This window comes from Mauremys mutica, chromosome 6 (assembly GCF_020497125.1).
Source record: "Mauremys mutica isolate MM-2020 ecotype Southern chromosome 6, ASM2049712v1, whole genome shotgun sequence".
In the NCBI taxonomy this organism is placed as follows: domain Eukaryota; kingdom Metazoa; phylum Chordata; order Testudines; family Geoemydidae; genus Mauremys; species Mauremys mutica.
Genome location: NC_059077.1, coordinates 18192234 through 18210971, shown reverse-complemented (window position 1 = coordinate 18210971; position 18738 = coordinate 18192234). Strand labels below are relative to the sequence as shown.

General features: G+C 40.6%; 1 protein-coding gene across 8 annotated transcripts; it reads left to right on the top strand.

The window, feature by feature from the left end:
- CCDC68 (coiled-coil domain containing 68) lies at positions 1-18738 on the top strand. Of its 8 annotated transcripts, none has more exons than XM_045020144.1 (13): positions 495-560; positions 1508-1562; positions 4486-4609; positions 5162-5301; positions 6020-6052; positions 7353-7496; positions 8118-8243; positions 8914-9042; positions 11722-11795; positions 12938-13043; positions 14186-14269; positions 17109-17185; positions 18170-18738. In XM_045020144.1, the coding sequence occupies exons 4-13, from the start codon at positions 5179-5181 to the stop codon at positions 18234-18236; spliced, it is 963 nt and encodes a 320-aa protein (XP_044876079.1). In that variant the 5' UTR covers positions 495-560; positions 1508-1562; positions 4486-4609; positions 5162-5178; the 3' UTR covers positions 18237-18738. The 8 variants fall into 8 exon arrangements, with proteins under 8 accessions (XP_044876074.1, XP_044876075.1, XP_044876072.1 ...); XM_045020145.1 differs by lacking the exon at positions 4486-4609 and adding an exon at positions 2616-2764 and having other exon boundaries at positions 544-560; XM_045020139.1 differs by lacking the exons at positions 495-560; positions 4486-4609 and adding an exon at positions 1-181.

The following is an 18738-nucleotide window of genomic DNA, read 5'->3' as shown; positions in this document are numbered from 1 at the left end:
AGACTTTGAAACTGCCCTGCCTTTCCTGTGTTTACATGTCAAACACAGAGGGAAACTGGGCCGAGTTTCTCTCTCCCATGGGACTCGGCCTCTGCAGCTAGGAGGAGAGAAGGGAGGGGCCAGGTCCGGGCTGCACCGTCCCCGGACGTGAGAGAGCCGAGGAGAGGCGGCGGCTCAGCAGGTAAGGAGCTGCCTATAGCCCCCTGGCTGGCTTCCTCCAGAGGCCAGCGAGCTGGGGAGGAGAAAGGGGCATTTCAGGGGCCCTGCGGGGGCCCAGGACCCGGTCGCCCCCCCTTCCCCGGATCAGTGAGAACAAGGGAAAGCTGCCACTTCCCGTCCCTGGAGATTCAGGGGATTGATCAGCTGAGGCTGGCAATGCGCAGGTGTGGAAGCTGGGTAGACAGGACTCAGCTGATTTTTATCACTCACCATCTGCTTTTTATGCCAGCTCTCTAGGTTGGGGGCTTTTTATGCCAGCTCTCTAGGTTGGGGGCTGCCCCCCCCCGGAAAGCACTGGGCACATCCTGGATTTCACTGCATAACACAAGACTTAACAACAGGTTTTCCGCTCTCCGTCAGAAATCCTGTGGGGTTTTAGTTGGTTATAGTAAAGGTTTTGCACACTCTCTCTGCTCTGGGCAGGAATGCTGTGGGTGTTTAAGTGTGTGACACGCGGGAGGTTAGAAATGTGAGCGGTGATGTGGTGGTGGGTTTTACATTGAGCTGATGGTGGTGGTGGAGAATGTGAGTGCTTGATTATCAGTTAGGGACCCATCCCCCAAACCCTTTACTTGTTCAGACCCTCCTGTGAGTAACACTAGTAACTACCAGGAGAAAGAGATACAGGGTGAGTGAGGTAATATCTTTCCTTGCATGTTAGCTTCTGCTGGGGAGAGAGAGCTTTTGAGCCACACAGAGCTCTTCTACCTTTAAGCTTGTCTCTCTCCCCAACAGAAGTTGGTTCAATAAAAGATATGGCCTCATCCACCTTGACTCTCTAATATCTGGGGCGCACCAACAACACTGTCTACATGAGAAAGGGACAGCATTGCAGACCCCTTAATGTTTACGGAGTGTCTCTGGTAATGGAGAGGTGTTTGAGGGACAGTAACATCTAAGGGTGATTTCATTAGAATAAAGGAGGAATAGAAGCACAAAGAAGGGAAAAGATTGTGCTTAGATGTGCAAACTAGGGCACCAATCCTGCAAAGATTTACATATGTGCTTAACTTTACTCATTGATGTCAGTGGGGTTACTCATGGTAGGTAAAGTTAAGTATGTGCAGCATCAGGGCTTAATTAACTGACCTGTGTATCTTCCATCCAGTGATATCACTCTAGACAAAAAGTCAGAGGGGAGCCAGGTGATTGTGACCCAGGTCCGTTAGTGGTGATGTTCTGGGCATTTACAGGCTCTGGAGTGAGAGAATGACCTTGACAGTTTTAATTATGTTGTGCGGCTGCGTCTATTTCTGATGGCACTTTTACTATAATTCTTTGTTTTCAGGCACTTGGAACCTTCTGGAAAAAAATACCACTTCACATATTGTCTCCTCCCAAAGGTGAGATTTGTTTTTGTTCTGATTTTTTTTGTACAGTTTGGGAAAATCCTTATTATTTGTATTACAATAACATCAACAGGCCTCAAATGACATCAGGACCCCATTGTGCTCGGCACTGTACAAGTATGTAGTAAGAGTCTCTACTCTGAACAGCTCACAGTCTAAAGAAGCTTGACAGACAGGATGGGAGGGAAAACAGAGGCACATACAGCTGATGTGACTTCATGCACCAGATTGGTGGCAGGAGTAGAACTCATTTCTTCTAAGTGCTGTCCAGTGTCCCATCACCCGTATTATGGGAATCATTACCACCCCATTTACACAGGCTACCTATACACAAATTCCCCTCTCCAGAAGAGCACTTCAGCATATGATTAATTCTAAGTGTGTGGGTCATCCCACTGAAGTGGATGGGACTGGTATATTGTTTTACTAGAATGAGGTGCCAATAAATGCACTAGTCAAGTTATTGCTACTGGAGGACCTAACCATTTGATAACTTCAAAAAAAATCTGAAATAAACATCTCAGCCGTAATCCTGTATTAATTGAGCTTTTTGCCTAAATCAGGCAGGTCCTAGAGAGAAAGATTTATTTCAGAGGATGCTGTACTGCATCGTATCTTGCAGTTACAGGCAACACAGATAATTGTCCCTTGATATGAGGAACTTTGCCCCCTGTGAATGTAGATACCCTCATTGCATCCAAAGACAGAGTAAATATTTGCATGTTTGTTTGTTTAAATTGAAAAATCCAGGCATGCCTTGTCCCCCATACTCCTGCCCCCTCCTGTTCCTGGGCACACACGCTTTTGGTAAAGTGTGAAATAAATAGCTGATTATATTCTCAGGGGTGGGGGGAACATACTGTAGTATGATAGTTGCCTGAACTATTTATTGTAAATAAATTATCCAGTGAATCTAGGTCATTTAGCAGTACACATATTCTTCATGAACCTATCCTGATTTTTATAAATTTATTTGCCAAATGACTCAGATGAACAATTTTTCAGTTTATGGGTTGTTTGCAAATTGTTCCCGTTGACTATTTGCAGTTATATTTGTGCTGTATGATTGACAACCAGCATCATCTGATGCTGTTTCTGTGCCATGATTGGATGAGAGAAACCTTTTAAATTGGAGAATAATGAACAGTAAACATTCTTCCCTGAGCACAAATAGCAGCGTTCACGTGTAAATACAGGTATTCGTACAAACTATTGCTCAAACATTCATGAGAACAAAATACCCCAAGAAACTTTCCAAAGGTATTCATGAATAGTAAATTAAAAGGTGAATACATTTTTACTGAGTATTGTTGAATCAAAAGGCTACTCTTCACAGTCTGTGTGGAAGGCCATTCCATTCTGTTTCTTTGCTAAGATGTACCATATATACTCGATCATAAGCCGGTTCGTTTATAAGCCGACCCCCCTTCTCCCAAGATGGATAAGTAAAAATGGAATTTTTTTATGACCCATTCATAAGCCGACTCTATAATTCAGGGCTCGGCAAACTTTGGCTTCCAAGCCATCAGGATAAGCTGCTGGTGGACTGAGACGCAGGCACGGAGGTAAACCTATGTGTTCCAGCCTGTCAGCGGCTTACCCAGATGGGCCGAGACAGCAACTGGTGGAGAAATTTTGGGAGGGAGAAGCTGGGGGTCGGGGAGTAACTCCTGTAACCACCCCTGACATGACCCCACCCCTAGCCTGGGACCCCCACACTCTCCCCATCCCATCCCATCCCTTCCTATCCTGTCTGGGATGTGGTGGTAATGGTGAGTTCTTTGTTTACTTTCTTTGATTGTTGGCAAGGGAGTGACTTGAAATTGCTGGATTTGTAATTTTGTAAACTTTTTAAAAACTAGAGTCTTAAATATTTGTAAAGAGCACCCAAAGCTCATATGTTAAAAAAAATTGCAATTTCTCTCCTTTTGTTTTCTGCTTGAGATGTGTACTTGAAGTATATGGAAGTTAAAACATTTGTAGCATGGGTTAGTTGCTGATGATTCTTTTAGCAAAGTGTGCAAGCCAGGTCCATGCTGCTCATGATGGCGGTGACATCCCTCATTTATTACAGCGTTAAGAATTTCAAATTGCCTAATTGGGTTTCATGAGAAAATGCCTTAATTAATTAAATGTGCTGACGTGATGGTACTTCCTATTAGTAAGGCAATAATTTCAGCCTGGGATGAATAAACAAGTGCTGATGCTGTAGGCCAAAGCCTTGTGTACCACAGGAATTGGATCATTGTTGCTGAGTTAAATGGAAGCAACCATTAGTTCTTATTAAATTGACATTTTGTGTTTAAAGAATCACATTTTAAATGAGATTTTAAAAGTACAAAACCCCAAAATAAGCTGTAAACTTTGAAAAAATCCCGCTCTATATCTACTGCTTCCTCTTCCTCCACTAATGTTTTAAACCTTCATAAAACTTTGCACACTACAATTGGATCTTATTGTTGCAGGAGCAATTGTTAATTAATTTCAGATACTCCAAATGTAGACATTTGACAACCTGACTTTAAAATATATATATATATATATATATATATACATTAACCTGATTCTGTATATGGCAAATGGAGTGCAATATATTCACATCTTCTGAGATCTGCTGTTTATATACATGTTCACTTGAGATTAATCCAGCTGACACTGGATGTCACCATTGTATCACAGAAACATAACTGCAAGCAGGTTGGGACCTCATTCTTGGTGTATAAAGCCAGTTTCCCCTTGCTTTAGAAAAAAGTGTTTTGATTTGTGACTCTCCCACTGCCATGAAAAAACTCATATTGTGGAATGCTATAACATTGTGTCCAGTCTTGCCACTTATTCAAAGTGAGCTGTTGTCTTTCAGTGTGAGTAGTCCCAGTGATTTCAGTGGAACTGACTCTGCCACTCTTACATTGCACAGTCTTGGTGAAGTCAATGCAACTACTTGTGGAGTACAGTGTTACTCAGTCTGAGTAAGATGGCAGAGACAGGAACTCATATAACATTGGATATCACCAGTTTTGGGGTCTGGAATGAAGTGACAGGTAGAATAATACTTTTGAATAAGCAAATACTTAAACTGAAATTGTTTGGATTGACAATAAAAAAATCACTGATATGTGTTATGCTGCAGCACCTTTGAATGTACATTCATTTGCAACAATTGGATAGGGGATTAGGGTGACCAGATGAGAGGAAGAAAATATCGGGGCACATGGCGAGGCATCGCCAGCGGAGCAACAAAAACCAAAATGGAATGTGATATATCGGGATGCAGGACAAACGCCTAAATATCGGGACAGTCTCGATTATATCGGGACATCTGGTCGCCCTATAGGGGACTTCCTTAAGTCAATTGGGGGGTGGGGAAGTAACACATCTTGAAGACTTGAGAGGTCCTTTAAAATACGGAAATTATGCACTGGGTCATATTTGCAGCTGCCTTCTTAAAGGCATTTAACTGTATAATATGAGCCTTACTGTATATGTTGTTAATGATGTAGTGGACGTGTAGCTGCATGTACAAAATTAAGTTAATTCTCGATGGATATTTCTATAAATAAAAGACAAAATCCACTTCTGTGCCAACTATACAGAGCAGTGAAGTGCACACATGACTACCACAGTGACGCTCACAGAACATGTAACAAGAGATGACCAAGGGATGGAAGGAAACTATGTCCTTTATGGATCTTCTTGTGCCCAAATCACTGAAGAAACAGAATACATAAAAAAGGTACAATTTTTTCATTATTCTTTTTGTGCTGCCTTGTCCTCTGATCCAGAGGAGAACAATGAATACAACCCATTGCAAGTAAGAAAATAAAAAATCTGAATCCTTCTACACTGTCTAAATTTTCCAAGCTAAACAAGTGTGTGTTGACTTACTGGGGAAATTCACAGTTCACTGTCCCTTAAACTCTTTCTGGCCTACTACCATTATAATGGAGTCTAACACACAACCTCAAGGGACATTGATAAGTTTGAGATCAGGATTTAATTGGGGTATGCACGACTGTCTTTATAATGAGTCATATCAGGGAACAGACCAAGCGCTTGTCAGAATATCACTTTGCGAATTTTGTATCAAAATTCTCAAGCATTCCATGATCCTAAGTCATATTCATGATGCAAGGGATAAATTTTTTAAACATGTGTGAGCTCTTTTGGGTCAATGAAAAGTATGTTGATCCTGGCACTAAAATAAATAGTTAAGTTCCATGCATCCATTTCTGCATCAGAGATCTCTTGGACAATACGGTTTGGCTTGTTAAGGACTGATGTTTTATTTCTAGTATCCAAGCAAAAGAGCACAATGGTGATCATTCCAAAAGGCAACTTTTTTCTGCATTGCTGCTGACCTAAGGAGAATATCCTGGAATAACTAACCTGGCAGATTGACAAGAAAAAATCGTCTTTCTTTTTGTGACCTATTTCTAATCTTTTCCCTGCAGATCAGATCCACACTAGCAAAGATTCAAAATCAGGTATGCAAAGAAGCAGCAAACCATAAAATTGCAAATGACAAATCAAATGCATAGGTTTCCCTTGCCCTGCAGCTCCCAGTCCCAACCCTCCCTGCACAACCGCTCATCATCTCCCATCTAGCTCCCAGTACCACTCCCCACTTTCATCCCCAGTCACAGTTGCTCTCTTCACACTCTAAATTCCTTCAGTCTGTCTCGAGAGCATGCTCAGTCGCTCTGTGGGGTTGGCACATACACAGCCTTGTCAGCGCTAGGAGGGGCTGGAGCATGCTCAGTGAGGATGGAATTTTGGAGATTTTAGCCATGTCTAAGGGTACGTCCATACTTACGGCCGGGTCGACGGGTAGTGTTTGACTTCTCGGAGTTCAAACTATCGCGTCTAATCTAGACGCGATAGTTCGAACTCCGAACACGCTCCTGTCGACTCTGGAACTCCACCACCGCAAACAGCGGTGGCGGAGTCGACGGGGGAGCCGTGGACTTCGATCCCGCGGCGTCTGGACAGGTAAGAAGTTCGAACTAAGGTAGTTCGACTTCAGCTACGCTATTCGCCCTAGTGTAGACCAGGCCTTAGATCTCTACAGAGCATGTGAAAATGGAGATTATTCAAAGGCTTAGCATTTGACCAAACTTTGGTGGATATTAAGAAGAATATCAAAAGGCACAGCACTGATACAAAGGCCACCCTCTAGTCTATGCTCCAAAGCAGGGACTTTCTCTAGCATCATTCTGAAATGGCTGAACCATTTTGGCAGAAGCATTCCAAAAATACTCATCCTGAAGGAGACACCTGGCATGAAAAATGTTAGCCCAAATGGATAAAGTCTGGCAAATATAAGCAACTAAAAGAGGGTCTCATAATGAGAAGTGTCAGGCAACCTTCATAATAGGCGTTGCTGCCGGTCCCAATACTATAATACGCCATATGCCGCAATATTCTAAATGTTAATTAACCTCATGTACAAAGTAACACTCTGGAGAACCAAAAGCAGTTATTTATTGGTAATGATGTGCTAATGCTTTCAAATGTAAAACCCTGGAGAGCTGCACAAATAGAACACTGTTTTATTTAAGATTGAAGGTGGGGAATTAGTCAGTATCTGGAAACTGTGGTGATTGTTGCTCTGTAATTACTCTAGACGATGATCCTGCAATGAGCGCCATGCAGGCCTGGGTGCCTGGAGCTCATTGCAGATTGGGGGCCTGAGATAAGAAGGTAGCCGAGTGCAGGGTTACCTTCATGAACCCAGTCTGCTAAAGCTGTTGTTTACAAATTATGTTCATGTTTGTTCATTTTCAGCAGCCTTTCCGAGTGCCCAGAAATGAGCTGGAGGCTGAGAAGGACACGCTTAACTCCAGCTACAATCTAACCATGGAAAAGCTGAAAGAGACTGACCAGCAGCTCTTGCTTGTGAACAGGGAGAATGAAATACTGAAGATCAAGGTGCGTTCCATTTTAACAGTCTCTAATGCATATTTCAGCTCGTCAGTTGAAGAGAAGATCCAGTGTTACCTGGATTAAAGTTCCATCCCAGCAGTGGCAGGAAAGCAATTGTTCATCGTGGCATTGCCCTCTCTATGAAGTGCAATAACCCTGCAGAGTCTCATCAGATTTTCTTATTAGGATGAAATACATTTTTAGCTGGCTGATGGTGGAATGCATACTGAAGCCGTTGTTGGGAACTACCGCTTGTTGGGTTGTGCTCTGGGTTTGGATTTTCTTGCAGTGGCTCCTGGCATGAAGTCTGCTCAGCCAGTGATCTAGAGAGGGTGTGCTTGTAACCAGTCAGAAATGTGTCAGTTATTTAAAACCCTCAATTGTCATCTCTGATCAGGAGGGGCTGTTGTATCACATAGAAAATCTGCATCCTTTATTCAAAAATTTTTAATTTTATTTGCCATATATTTTCATGGGTTTGTAGGGGGTTTTTTTTCCTGCAAGATTTGGTGCTAACAGTTGTTCAAACAGGATAGCAATTGCATCATTTTTGTGCTATCCGATTTCCACGCCAAACTTTTAAAGTGTGACATACATTATTAATCCTATTGCAATGACCTTTTCCAGCTGGATGCGACAAGAGAAGCAGGTGCACAGTCTCTAAGACATGCCTCGAAAAGTCTATATGAGAATTACTGCAGTCAGTCTGAAGAACTTAAGAAAAAGCATGAAGATGATAAACAGCTGATGCAGGTATAGCACTCTCCTGTGTGTGGAAAAGACAAACATCGGAGCATGCAGGGATACAAGTGTTCCTTCTGTCCAATATGCTGGCAACGCCATATGTCAACATGATAAATCAGTACCTTGGATATATAAATAGAGACCCAACTCTTTCAAACACGACTCTTTGGGCCCAGCTGATGATTCCTTAAAGGAGCCTGATTTTCAGAGGATGCTCAGCACATTCTGAAAACCAGGTCTCTTTAAGATGGACATCCAAGCTGGAGGGATCCAAAATCACTAGTCACTCTTGCAAATGTAGGTCAGGGCTTCTAATGCAGACTTCCATTGTCTTATAGGCTTAACTTTAACTACAGTACAATATAAAAATGGAAAGCTTAAAACAAAACTCTTGTTCTGTTTCTCCTGTGTCCAGTCTCAGATTTGATGGATAAATTGCTCAAAATAAGGAAGGAATAAAGGGGTAGAATTTGCCCTATTCTCTCGCTGCTCACTGTTGGGGGGAAAATAGCATGGATCTTTGTTGACTACAGGGGGTGAGGATTTTCACAGAGGGCCTGCCGGTGGTCACTTGTGGGACTGGCAACATACTGAAGAATAGCAGCAAAATGGTTTTGCTGAAAATGGAAATCTTCATTGGTTTGGGCCTTTTTTTTTTTTTCCTTCTCTCTAACCACAGGCCCGCAAACTTGAGCAAGAACAAAAATTGAAACAAAATCTAGAAAATGTCAATTGTGTAACTGAAAGACTCGAAGAAAAGTTCAGCCGGATTGCAGACATGGAGAAACGAGTGCAACGAATGGAAGAGGTATGCTCATAGGGCCCAGTCATCCTGTTCCTGGATAGGCAATAGGATCTTCCCTATGCAAGGATCACGGCCACTGTCTCTGAGGCCATTATGTGGCTTTTGTTAATACACCTCTACCCCGATATAACGCGACTTGATGTAACACGAATTCGGATATAACGCGGTAAAGCAGCACTCTGGAGGCCGAGGAGGGCTGTGCACTCTGGTGGATCAAAGCAAGTTCGATATAATGCGGTTTCACCTATAACGCAGTAAGATTTTTTGGCTCCTGAGGACAGCGTTATATTGGGGTAGAGGTGTATCTGTTGCACAATACTGAGGCCTGATCTTGCAGGCTGTTAGCCATGTGGACAGTCCTTGCTCACTTGCATATTCCTCTTGATCTGGAACAGGTGATATGAGTAAAGGTGTCAAGCTCTGTGGAACTACAGTGAATATCAGTTTCAACTGTATTAGCTCCTACCTCTTAAGTAATAGAACTACAATGTAAAGAGTATCCTAAGCACTCTTTATTGTCAGTCTCATGTTGCAATCTAATTATAAAGAAGAGTTGAATTACTTTAAAAAGTTTTTGGGCCAGATCTGCAACTGGTATAAAAGTCCCCTTGATTTCAATGAGGCTACCTCAGTTTACATCAGCTGAGCATCAGGCCCTTTAAATGTAATTTGTAAATCAAATGAGGGGTCAGGTTTCTTTTTCTTTCAGTTATTTAAACACTAGATTTTTAAATCAGTTAACTTATTTAACCTAACTGCCATAAATTAATTCTAATTTATGAGACTTGAAATGTCCTGGTTCCCAATGGTTCCTAAGAGGAAACACCTGCAACTCCTACTCTTGCATTGTCAAAGTATAGTGTATTGAAATATGCTATTAATCTCCTCCCCTTTGTAGTGATTTTCTTTCCAAAATCCTTCCCAAGTTCGCAGCTGATTCAGAAGCAGTGAGTATTTATAGAGAACAACTTTCCAATTGTAGTAAATAATTGTGAGCCAGTGAAAGGTATTGCAATGAACATACATAAAATTTAACTTTCACCATCTGTTCTGGAGTAATTAAGAATGCAGCAAGATTACACATCACTAATACAGTTCTGCCAAAAAAGTCAGATTAAAAGCATTTAAATGCAATGTGCTTTCAGGACATTTTTGTCACTTGTCGTGCCAAGCTGTGGTCTGCTCCTGCCACAACTAAGCTGCAGCCTGTGATGGGGAAGTAGAGGAGTTTGGTAACTGGGGGAGTTCCCCCAGCAATTATGAGTGACTAGAGATAATTGGGTGGGGGAAGCTCATTCTGCAGTGGCTGCTGCGATGTCATTTAATAGGGGCAGCATGTGCACTCTCCCAGCCCCATGCTGGATCAGTTCCAGTACCTCACCAGTACAGGAGCTGGGAGGTGGGCCATGTCTCCACCCTAACCCCTTCATCACTCCATCAGTGCTGCTAGATTCTCTCCCTGTTCTTGTGGTTAGGTTCAGGAGGACTGGAAATATGGTTGGCTTATGTTCCTGCAGCCAAGTGGAGGGACAGTTTCTTGTGCCCTCTCCTCACTTTCCCTGATCTTTTTGCACACCTGAGTAGAGTCAGCCACAATAACTCATCTTCCAATATTTCTAATACACCTTTGAACATCTTTCTCCCAGAGTATACTGTCCCTTACTGTGTTCCCCTGAAGCATTTCTCAGTGGTATTCCCAAGCCCTTCCTTCTGGTACACCCAGGCAATCCTCATGCACCTCAATAGGTTTCTTACCCCACTCCAGTTTCTTACCCCAGGCACTCCAAACTTTCAGGGGTGCCTCCTATACCTCACATCTGACTGACCAGGCTGATAGCAGATGTGGTTTAGCACGGTGTAGTTTGGCATTACAAATCTGCACACAATCTGTTGCACTGTGGAGCTGGCTCAGGAAAGGTGCTGTGGGTAGAACACACAAAGCTTCATTTTCATGGCTACATGCACCACAGCTAGGATCTCTTCCAGCCAGCTCCATAGATAGACAAGGCTTATATGTTGATGTGTTTGACTCATATCTCTTGCTCCTAAAATTCTTTGCCGTATTGAAGTCAGTTGTGAAACTCTTTTTGACTTCATTAGGGTCAGGATTTCACCCTGACAGGCTAAGACGATACATCATGGGGTGGCTGTATGTATTAATGTACTCTTTACATTTACAACTAGGAATTGTTGTACTTAGGTCACTAAATAATCAGATGTCAGTTACCAAAATTTGACACTTAAGAAGAAGTTTTTTAGTTGTATCAATTTTAATCTCTTGACCCTCAGATCCATCTTTGCATTGCAAAGTACCACTGCCCTTTTGGTATAGTTCCTGGAGCAGAAAGTGTCTGTGAACACATATCAGTCAAAAAGCTAATCTTCCTTACTGACCGGCTTTCTTTAGAATTTTTTTTTAATTGAAATAATCATTTTTTCCACTGTAAATCAATAGACAGCTGCTCCCTGGTAACCCTGCCTTTTCTGACCCAATTCAGAATGATGACAGATGCTTCTGGACCTCATCTGGGGATGAGGGTATATCTTAGGTAAATTTCCAGCTGGCTACAGCTGACGTAACTCTGGTGGTTTTGTATGTTTTCAGATAGTGATTGAAAAATTAGTTAATCACTTCACATATGTTTTGTATGTGCACATTATTACTTCTTCATTGTTCCCTAGGAAAAGAAAACATTAATAGAAAAAAAGCAGTCATTTGAAGAGAAGCTTCTATCAAACTCTGAAGATACTAAGAGGTGAGCAAATAGCATATGAAGAAATGCTTTTTCTGTTCTGTAGGATTATTTCAAGTGAAATACCTAACAATAACTTGGCTGAGTTCTCCCAAGTAGTGCATATATACATTGTGTTAGGCCTAATGCCTTCTCTGTCTATATTTTTTAAAGAAGATTATAAGTCCTCCGGTGAGATGTCCAGTAGGGTTTCCAGACCGGGGTTTATTTAGAGAATAAGTAATTGTTCTCTACTACTCTGACATGCGAAGGCACGTGCTCAGATCTTGCTGTCTTTACTCTGGGAAAACTCTTGGTTCAATTAACAGGAATTCTGAGTAAAGACTAATTAGGGATTGCAGGATTTGGCCTGCAGAGAGGAAACCATTCTACCCACTTCAACCCCCACTCTGTTAACCAGAATTAATATCTTAATGGCTTTTGGGGCCTCTTCCAAACAATACATTTTAATAATTTCTATCTTCTGTTCAGTTCAATTTCCTCTAAAGCCCACCTCCCTCTCTAGGCTTCAGAGCTTGGGCTCCAGCCCAAGCCACAACTTCAAAGCACTTTCAATGTAGCTAGCACAAGCCCTACAAGCCCAAGTCTATCAACCCGGGCTGGGAGGCTTACTGCCACAGGCTATGTGGACGTTCCCAAGTTACTATGCAGTACACTATTACTTTGGCAGTATGTGCCATGCTGAACTGTTGAAGAATTGTTCCACTATATTATGCCTAAACTTTATTCTTCCAGTATGAAGTATGAGTGGTGCTGTTTTTCCTATAATTGACTATAGTTGTTAAAGATAACGTAAGAAATAAACTACAATTGCTCCTTCTTTTATATCAGACTATGCTTATTACCCATGAATTAAATTAGTTTGCGTACAGCTGATATGAGTCAAGGCAGATACAATGACTTGGAATCCCATGTGGAATGCAAATTATTGGATCTAGTCACTAAAGAAATCTTAATGCCTGTATTTATAATTCATATATTAATACAACTTTGGCCAAACCAAAAAGGTTGGTGCTCAGATTGCTAGTTTGTATATTCTTAGTTCAGAAAGCATATGTCAGGCCAGTCATTAGATCTTTTGGGAATAATGTAACCCCTTAATATCAACTGAAAAAGTTGTTGGTAATCTGTCTTTTCCCCACCAGCTGTCTTGATCTTCAAGTGGAGATTTTCACTGTACAAGAACAGATTTCTCACTTGCAGCATGTGATCCAGACCCAGCATCAAAGCCTACGCAGTGCGATACAAGAGGTGAGGTTAACCAAGCACGTTTAGTGTATGGGGAACACAAATTAGAGACTTGTTTTAGTGCTTCCTTCACTTTGTGAAGTTTATTATTGATGATGTGGTGATCTCCATCACTGGACATGCAAGAACAGTTAGAAATAGATGTTATGTACTATTTTATATATAATTTAAAAGAAAAGAAAGCGGCAACACTTTAAAAAATGGGAGTGATTCCACCTCCCAGAGTGACAGTGATTGAAATAGAATGTTGCAAGGAAGGAAGAAAGAAAAGTTTTTGTGTCCTGCAAGTGGGATGGAAGGGCTGAGCTAGCTGCCCAAGGAGCATAGGAGAATAAGCCCAATCCATAGGGGTACATCAGGAAATACTGAGTCCCCAGCCAATGTAAGGTACATTGGGAATATCCCTAAAAAGTGGCAGAGCACGGATACTCACTCACCAGGAGAAGCCTTAATGTAGCTTCTGAAATAGTGTTTGGTTAGCTACTACTGCAGAGGCAGCAATGAATACAAGAGCTGCAAACCTGTTATGTTATGTTCCACAGAATGAACCGCCTTTTTGTGAGGAACCTTGAGTCTCTAATGATGCTTGGCTGCTGCAGTTATAGGCACTGTGTAAGACAGTCAATAAAATAAACAGGTGTCTGGAAATCTATAGGCTGTTAAAACTTGAAGCCATTTTAATATTTATTACTTGACATCCCGTGTAAAGAGGGTACTAATATGAGCTACTATCACAAAGAGTATTAATTTGTGCTCAGCTAAACTACCTGTACAAAATCTAATTCACATTTTGTGACTCGTCATAGAATCATCAGAGAATCATCTCATCAGCCTTAGCTTGCTTAGGCTAAGAAAGCTGCATGTGAGGAATAAATGTGTGTTTGGGCACAGAGACCAAGAATAAAAAAGGCAGACGTGTTACCCGAAATGGAAGTGTGATTTCATGATCTGTTTAAAAATTAAAAATAAGTCATTACACTTTCTCTAGAGCATTTTTTTAATCATGTAGACTTCAGACTATATTGCCTTTCTTGATCCTCATGCTCTGATAGCATATCCCCCTACTTAAAGTTTGGTTATTGAAAGTGTATCTAATATATTACAAGGTTTGAAAACCATTGCTAACTTTACTTTCTAACTCTTAGATTGAAGAACTGAACAATGGACTAGAAAACCAAGATAAAAAAATTAAGGCTATGAAAGAAAAGATAAATATGCTTGAAGCTCAGGTAAAGGGAACGATTGTATCATACCAAACTCTACAATTGTGAGCCTAAAACTATTTCAAATCTGCCTCTTTTTGAGTTTCCTTTTTTCTTTCCCCAAGTAGTCATCAAGAGATTTATATCATCATCTTCTGCCAACTGTATGGTACAATAAGATTCTTAAAGTATTTTTCTGATGACAGAGAAGTGGGAGTGGTTGGTACAGTTGCAGGTGGGGTTTTCAAAAGCATTCAGCAAGGGTCTAACTCTGCTTCTATTCTATGGAATACAATGGTAAGTTTGGTCAAAGTTAGATCAAAGCAGAGTGCTTTTGGAAATCTCTCACCTACATGTCCCTATGTCCCTAGAACTATTTCTATTTAATATACAGCATTGGTGAGTTTGGGGGGAAGAAAGTCAAAATTGCTATTTTCTATTCAATAGTTGTTATTTGCACTATGGTAGCACCCACTACCCGCCAGGCACTTTCCAAATATGTGCTAAGACACTGTGCCTGCCCCAAAGAGCTCAACCTGAGAACACAAACAACGTATGAAGGCATAAAGGTGAGGGATGAAAGGATAATTGCCTTTTTTGTATCCACTTTCCCCAGCCAGCCTTCTGCCTAATCATAATTCCTCAGTAATTTCTTTCAGGCCACAGGCTGGAAGTGGGAGTTAGGGAGGAGAGGGAGCGCGTTCTGCATTTCATAGGGACTGGAGGGAAGCAGTGTGCATTTTGGGGTGGCTAGAGAGGAGGTTGTTGCAGTAATGCAGATATGAAATGAGTGCCTGGATGAGAATTTTAGCAGTGAGGATATAATTTAGGTCCTGATCCTGCAAACTCTTACCCACATGGTGAACTTTACACACCACAAATAAAGTGAAGCATTTGTGTAAATATTCTCAGCATAGGGCTTATAATATATATTTTGGACGTCATTAAGAAAGGGATAGATGATAAGACTGAAAATATCATATTGCCTCTATGTAAATCCATGGTATGTCCACATCTTGAATACTGCGTGGAGATGAGATCACCCATCTCAAAAAAGATATATTGGAACTGGAAAAGGTTCAGAAAAGGGTAACAAAAATGATTAGGGGTATGGAATGGCTTCCGCATGAGGAGAGATTAATAAGACTGGGACTTTTCAGCTTGGAAAAGAGACAACTAAGAGGGGATATGATTGAGATCTCTAAATCATGACTGGTGTGAAGAAAGTAAATAAGGAAGTGTTATTTACGCCTTCTCCTAACAAAATAACTAGGGGTCCCCAAATGAAATTAATAGGCAACAGGTTTAAAACAACAACAAAAAAGGAAGTATTTCATCACACAATGCACAGTCAACCTGTGGAACTCTTTGCCAGAGGATGTTGTGAAGGCCAAAAAAGAACTAGATACGTTCATGAAGGATACTAGCCAGGATGGACAGGGATGGTGTCCCTGTTTGCCAGAAGCTGGGAATGAGCGACGGGATGGATCACTTGATGATTACCTGTTCTGTTCACTCCCTCTGGGGCACTTGGCACTGGCCACTGTCATAAGACAGGATACTGGGCTAGATGGACCTTTGATCTGACCCCGTATGGCCTTTCTTATGTTCTTATAGTCTTAAAACGTGTGTGTTTGGATTTTCTAATAATGTCCCTTGCTTACTTTCAGCTTTTACATGTTGCTATTTTGGAAAGCATTAGGCTACAGTGAAGAACTGTGCATTCTGTCAAAATAATTACCCTATATTTTCAGCATTGCATAGAAACTAGCCTCTTGCAAATTTACATAATCTTCAGTAGCAATACCGTTATTGTTTTGTGTGGTTTTTGGCACCATTTTACAGTTTGTAGCAATCTTGTCTAATGACGCATTGCAGCAATATAGTTCTTGACATCCCATTGTAAACACTAGTCTATAATCCTGGAATTTACATTGGTACAAACATTAAATATATTACAAATAAAATGCTTTTCTGCTATTCAGAATCTTAATTTCAGTCATAGCAGATCCAGTAAATTGATTCTAATTCCAGTATGTGTGGGGCATTATCTATAATCCACACACATATAAATATAATACATATATGTTAATTATAACTCTAATTATATAGTTCTAGACATTTTCAAAGTGACCTGTACAGGCAAATTAGTGTTCCCATCCAGCCACCGTATGTAAGGCCATGCCTGCCCCCAAGGATCTCAGTCTAAATAATCAAGACAGATCAAAGGATAATTATTGCCATTTTTCAGACAGACCAGAGCGGGGAGACTAATGCATCATGCAAGATGTTGTCCAGGCCATCAAGGAGAATGAGGCACCACAGCAGAATACCCAAATCAAAATATTTTGGGGGCATTGGTTTTTTTGATGGAAGAATATATAAATATTTTAAAAAATAGTGTAGTCAAAATCTCATCTTTCTAGTGGAAAAACAGATTTGATGGAAAATTTTCAACCCTCAAAAATGCTTTGCAACTAACAAAAATACTCCTAAAAGAGCTGGGCAGGATTTTCTTACCAACAGAGCAAAATCCAAACAGTGACAGTAATGCTGGGCACAGGAACTTGATGTATCTTCAGGTTTTGAGGCTTGGCCAGCATACCAAGCTTTTCAAAAGTGACTGCATTATCCTCAGTGCCTGTAAACTGTATTGACATTCTGGGAGACCCAAAGGGCGAAATCCTAAACTGGTGTAAACTGGAATAGCTCTATTGAAATCAATGTACTAATTGGACTTGTTTCTATTTATCTGTGTTGTTGATTTATACAAGCTGAAGATCACACCCACAAACAGTATCTTTGACTTCCTTAAATGCTGTAATATACTGGTGGAAGTGCAATTAATTTAATGTCTCAATTTCAGAATAAAGAACTTAAATACAAGGTGGAATTCTGGTCTGGTCAACCCAAGATTAAAGTTTCAAAAGGTGTCTCAACAATGTAAGAGTCTTTTAAAGTTATTGCCATATATCTGAAATCTCTCTTCCGACACTGTCTGCAAATGTTGTTAATTGTAAAAAATTGTGCTGAATGATTAATAGGTGCTATTTGTGTGTTAATGTCAGGTTTATTCCAAACTGCTCCAATGATTCTATTTTGGTCTTGTTAGAAATAGTCATAACATTTTATGCTGTAGTTTCTTTATAAAGAAAGAATGCCTCAATGTGAGAGAGAAATTAAGTAATTGACATTCTAAATAACAGGGGTCTTAAATGTCCAATAAGTCCATCAATGGTCTATCTTTCTGCTTAAATCTCATGTTGCATTCTGACTTGCAAATGGGAATGCTCTCAGTCTTGAAAGAGATGTGATATCTGTTCTATTTACTGAGACACTGATGCAGTCAAAATCATATAACTACACCAACTAGTGAGCATCTGCACAACATTTTGTCAGATCAACACTAAATATGAAAAGTAGCTTTTAATAATTGGTGAAGAAGATGCTGAATCCTGTGATTAGTATGGGCTTAGAGGCTTGCAGTTTCAACTGTAAACACATTTTACAGTAGAGGAATGCCATCTCCATTAATGTCACTTTAACGATGTGTGTAATTACACAGGAGAGAAAATTACCCATTCACCAAAACAAATGTCTGGAGGAAAAAACCATTAAGGCCCTTTCAGAAAATGCTCAGGTCTTGTGTGGGATCAACCTTAATTGCATTAGAGGAAGTGAATTGTTTACCCGAGGACCAGCACTGATGGGCTCTGGAGAGAGTCATTACTACAGAGGGAAGGCAGCCATGATTCAGGTCTCTGAAGAGAGACTGTAACGGGGGGGAAGAATGGGAGTGGAAAAGACAGCGTGCATTTCACACCAGTATCTGGGTACAGTAGAAAGTCTAGATGCCTATACTAAGTTTGTTTCGTATTGGTGTGCTTCATATTCCGAGTAATCGTTATCTTATCTTTTTTTTTTTAGTTCATCCAGGACTGATGGGGTGTCCCCCTACTCAATGCTAGCTAGGCTACGGAAGCAAAATGGCTAGATGAATCTATCAGTGGTGTCTGTTTCCAGCTTCCTCATAAGAACCTCTGTCTCTCTCTGCTAATGACCCTTCATTCAGTCCTTTTATATAGCTTGTTATAACACAGCAAGCTTGGCCACCAGGAATGGCACTTGGACAGAAGAGTATTTATTAAATGAATAAACAAATTTGGATTTAAGGCAAGAACTGAAGAGACATTGTGTTCTTTAATGATAGTCAAATGACAGCAGCATCCTGTGGACATTGCTGATGGTGAAACAGATACCATTGTAACAGCTTCTTACATATTGAAGAGTCCATCTTCAACAAGCATTTTATGGGCCATGAGGTACATCAAACAATAGTTAAGAGCATATTCAAGATTAACAAAACAAAATTTGTGTAATTATATACAAAAAAATTGGTGTATCAAATTTTAACACAATACTGTAATGTAACTAAGAACTTTTTAAAATTGAGATGTTAATTGTAAAAGGCTATTTAATAAATTATATTATCTTTA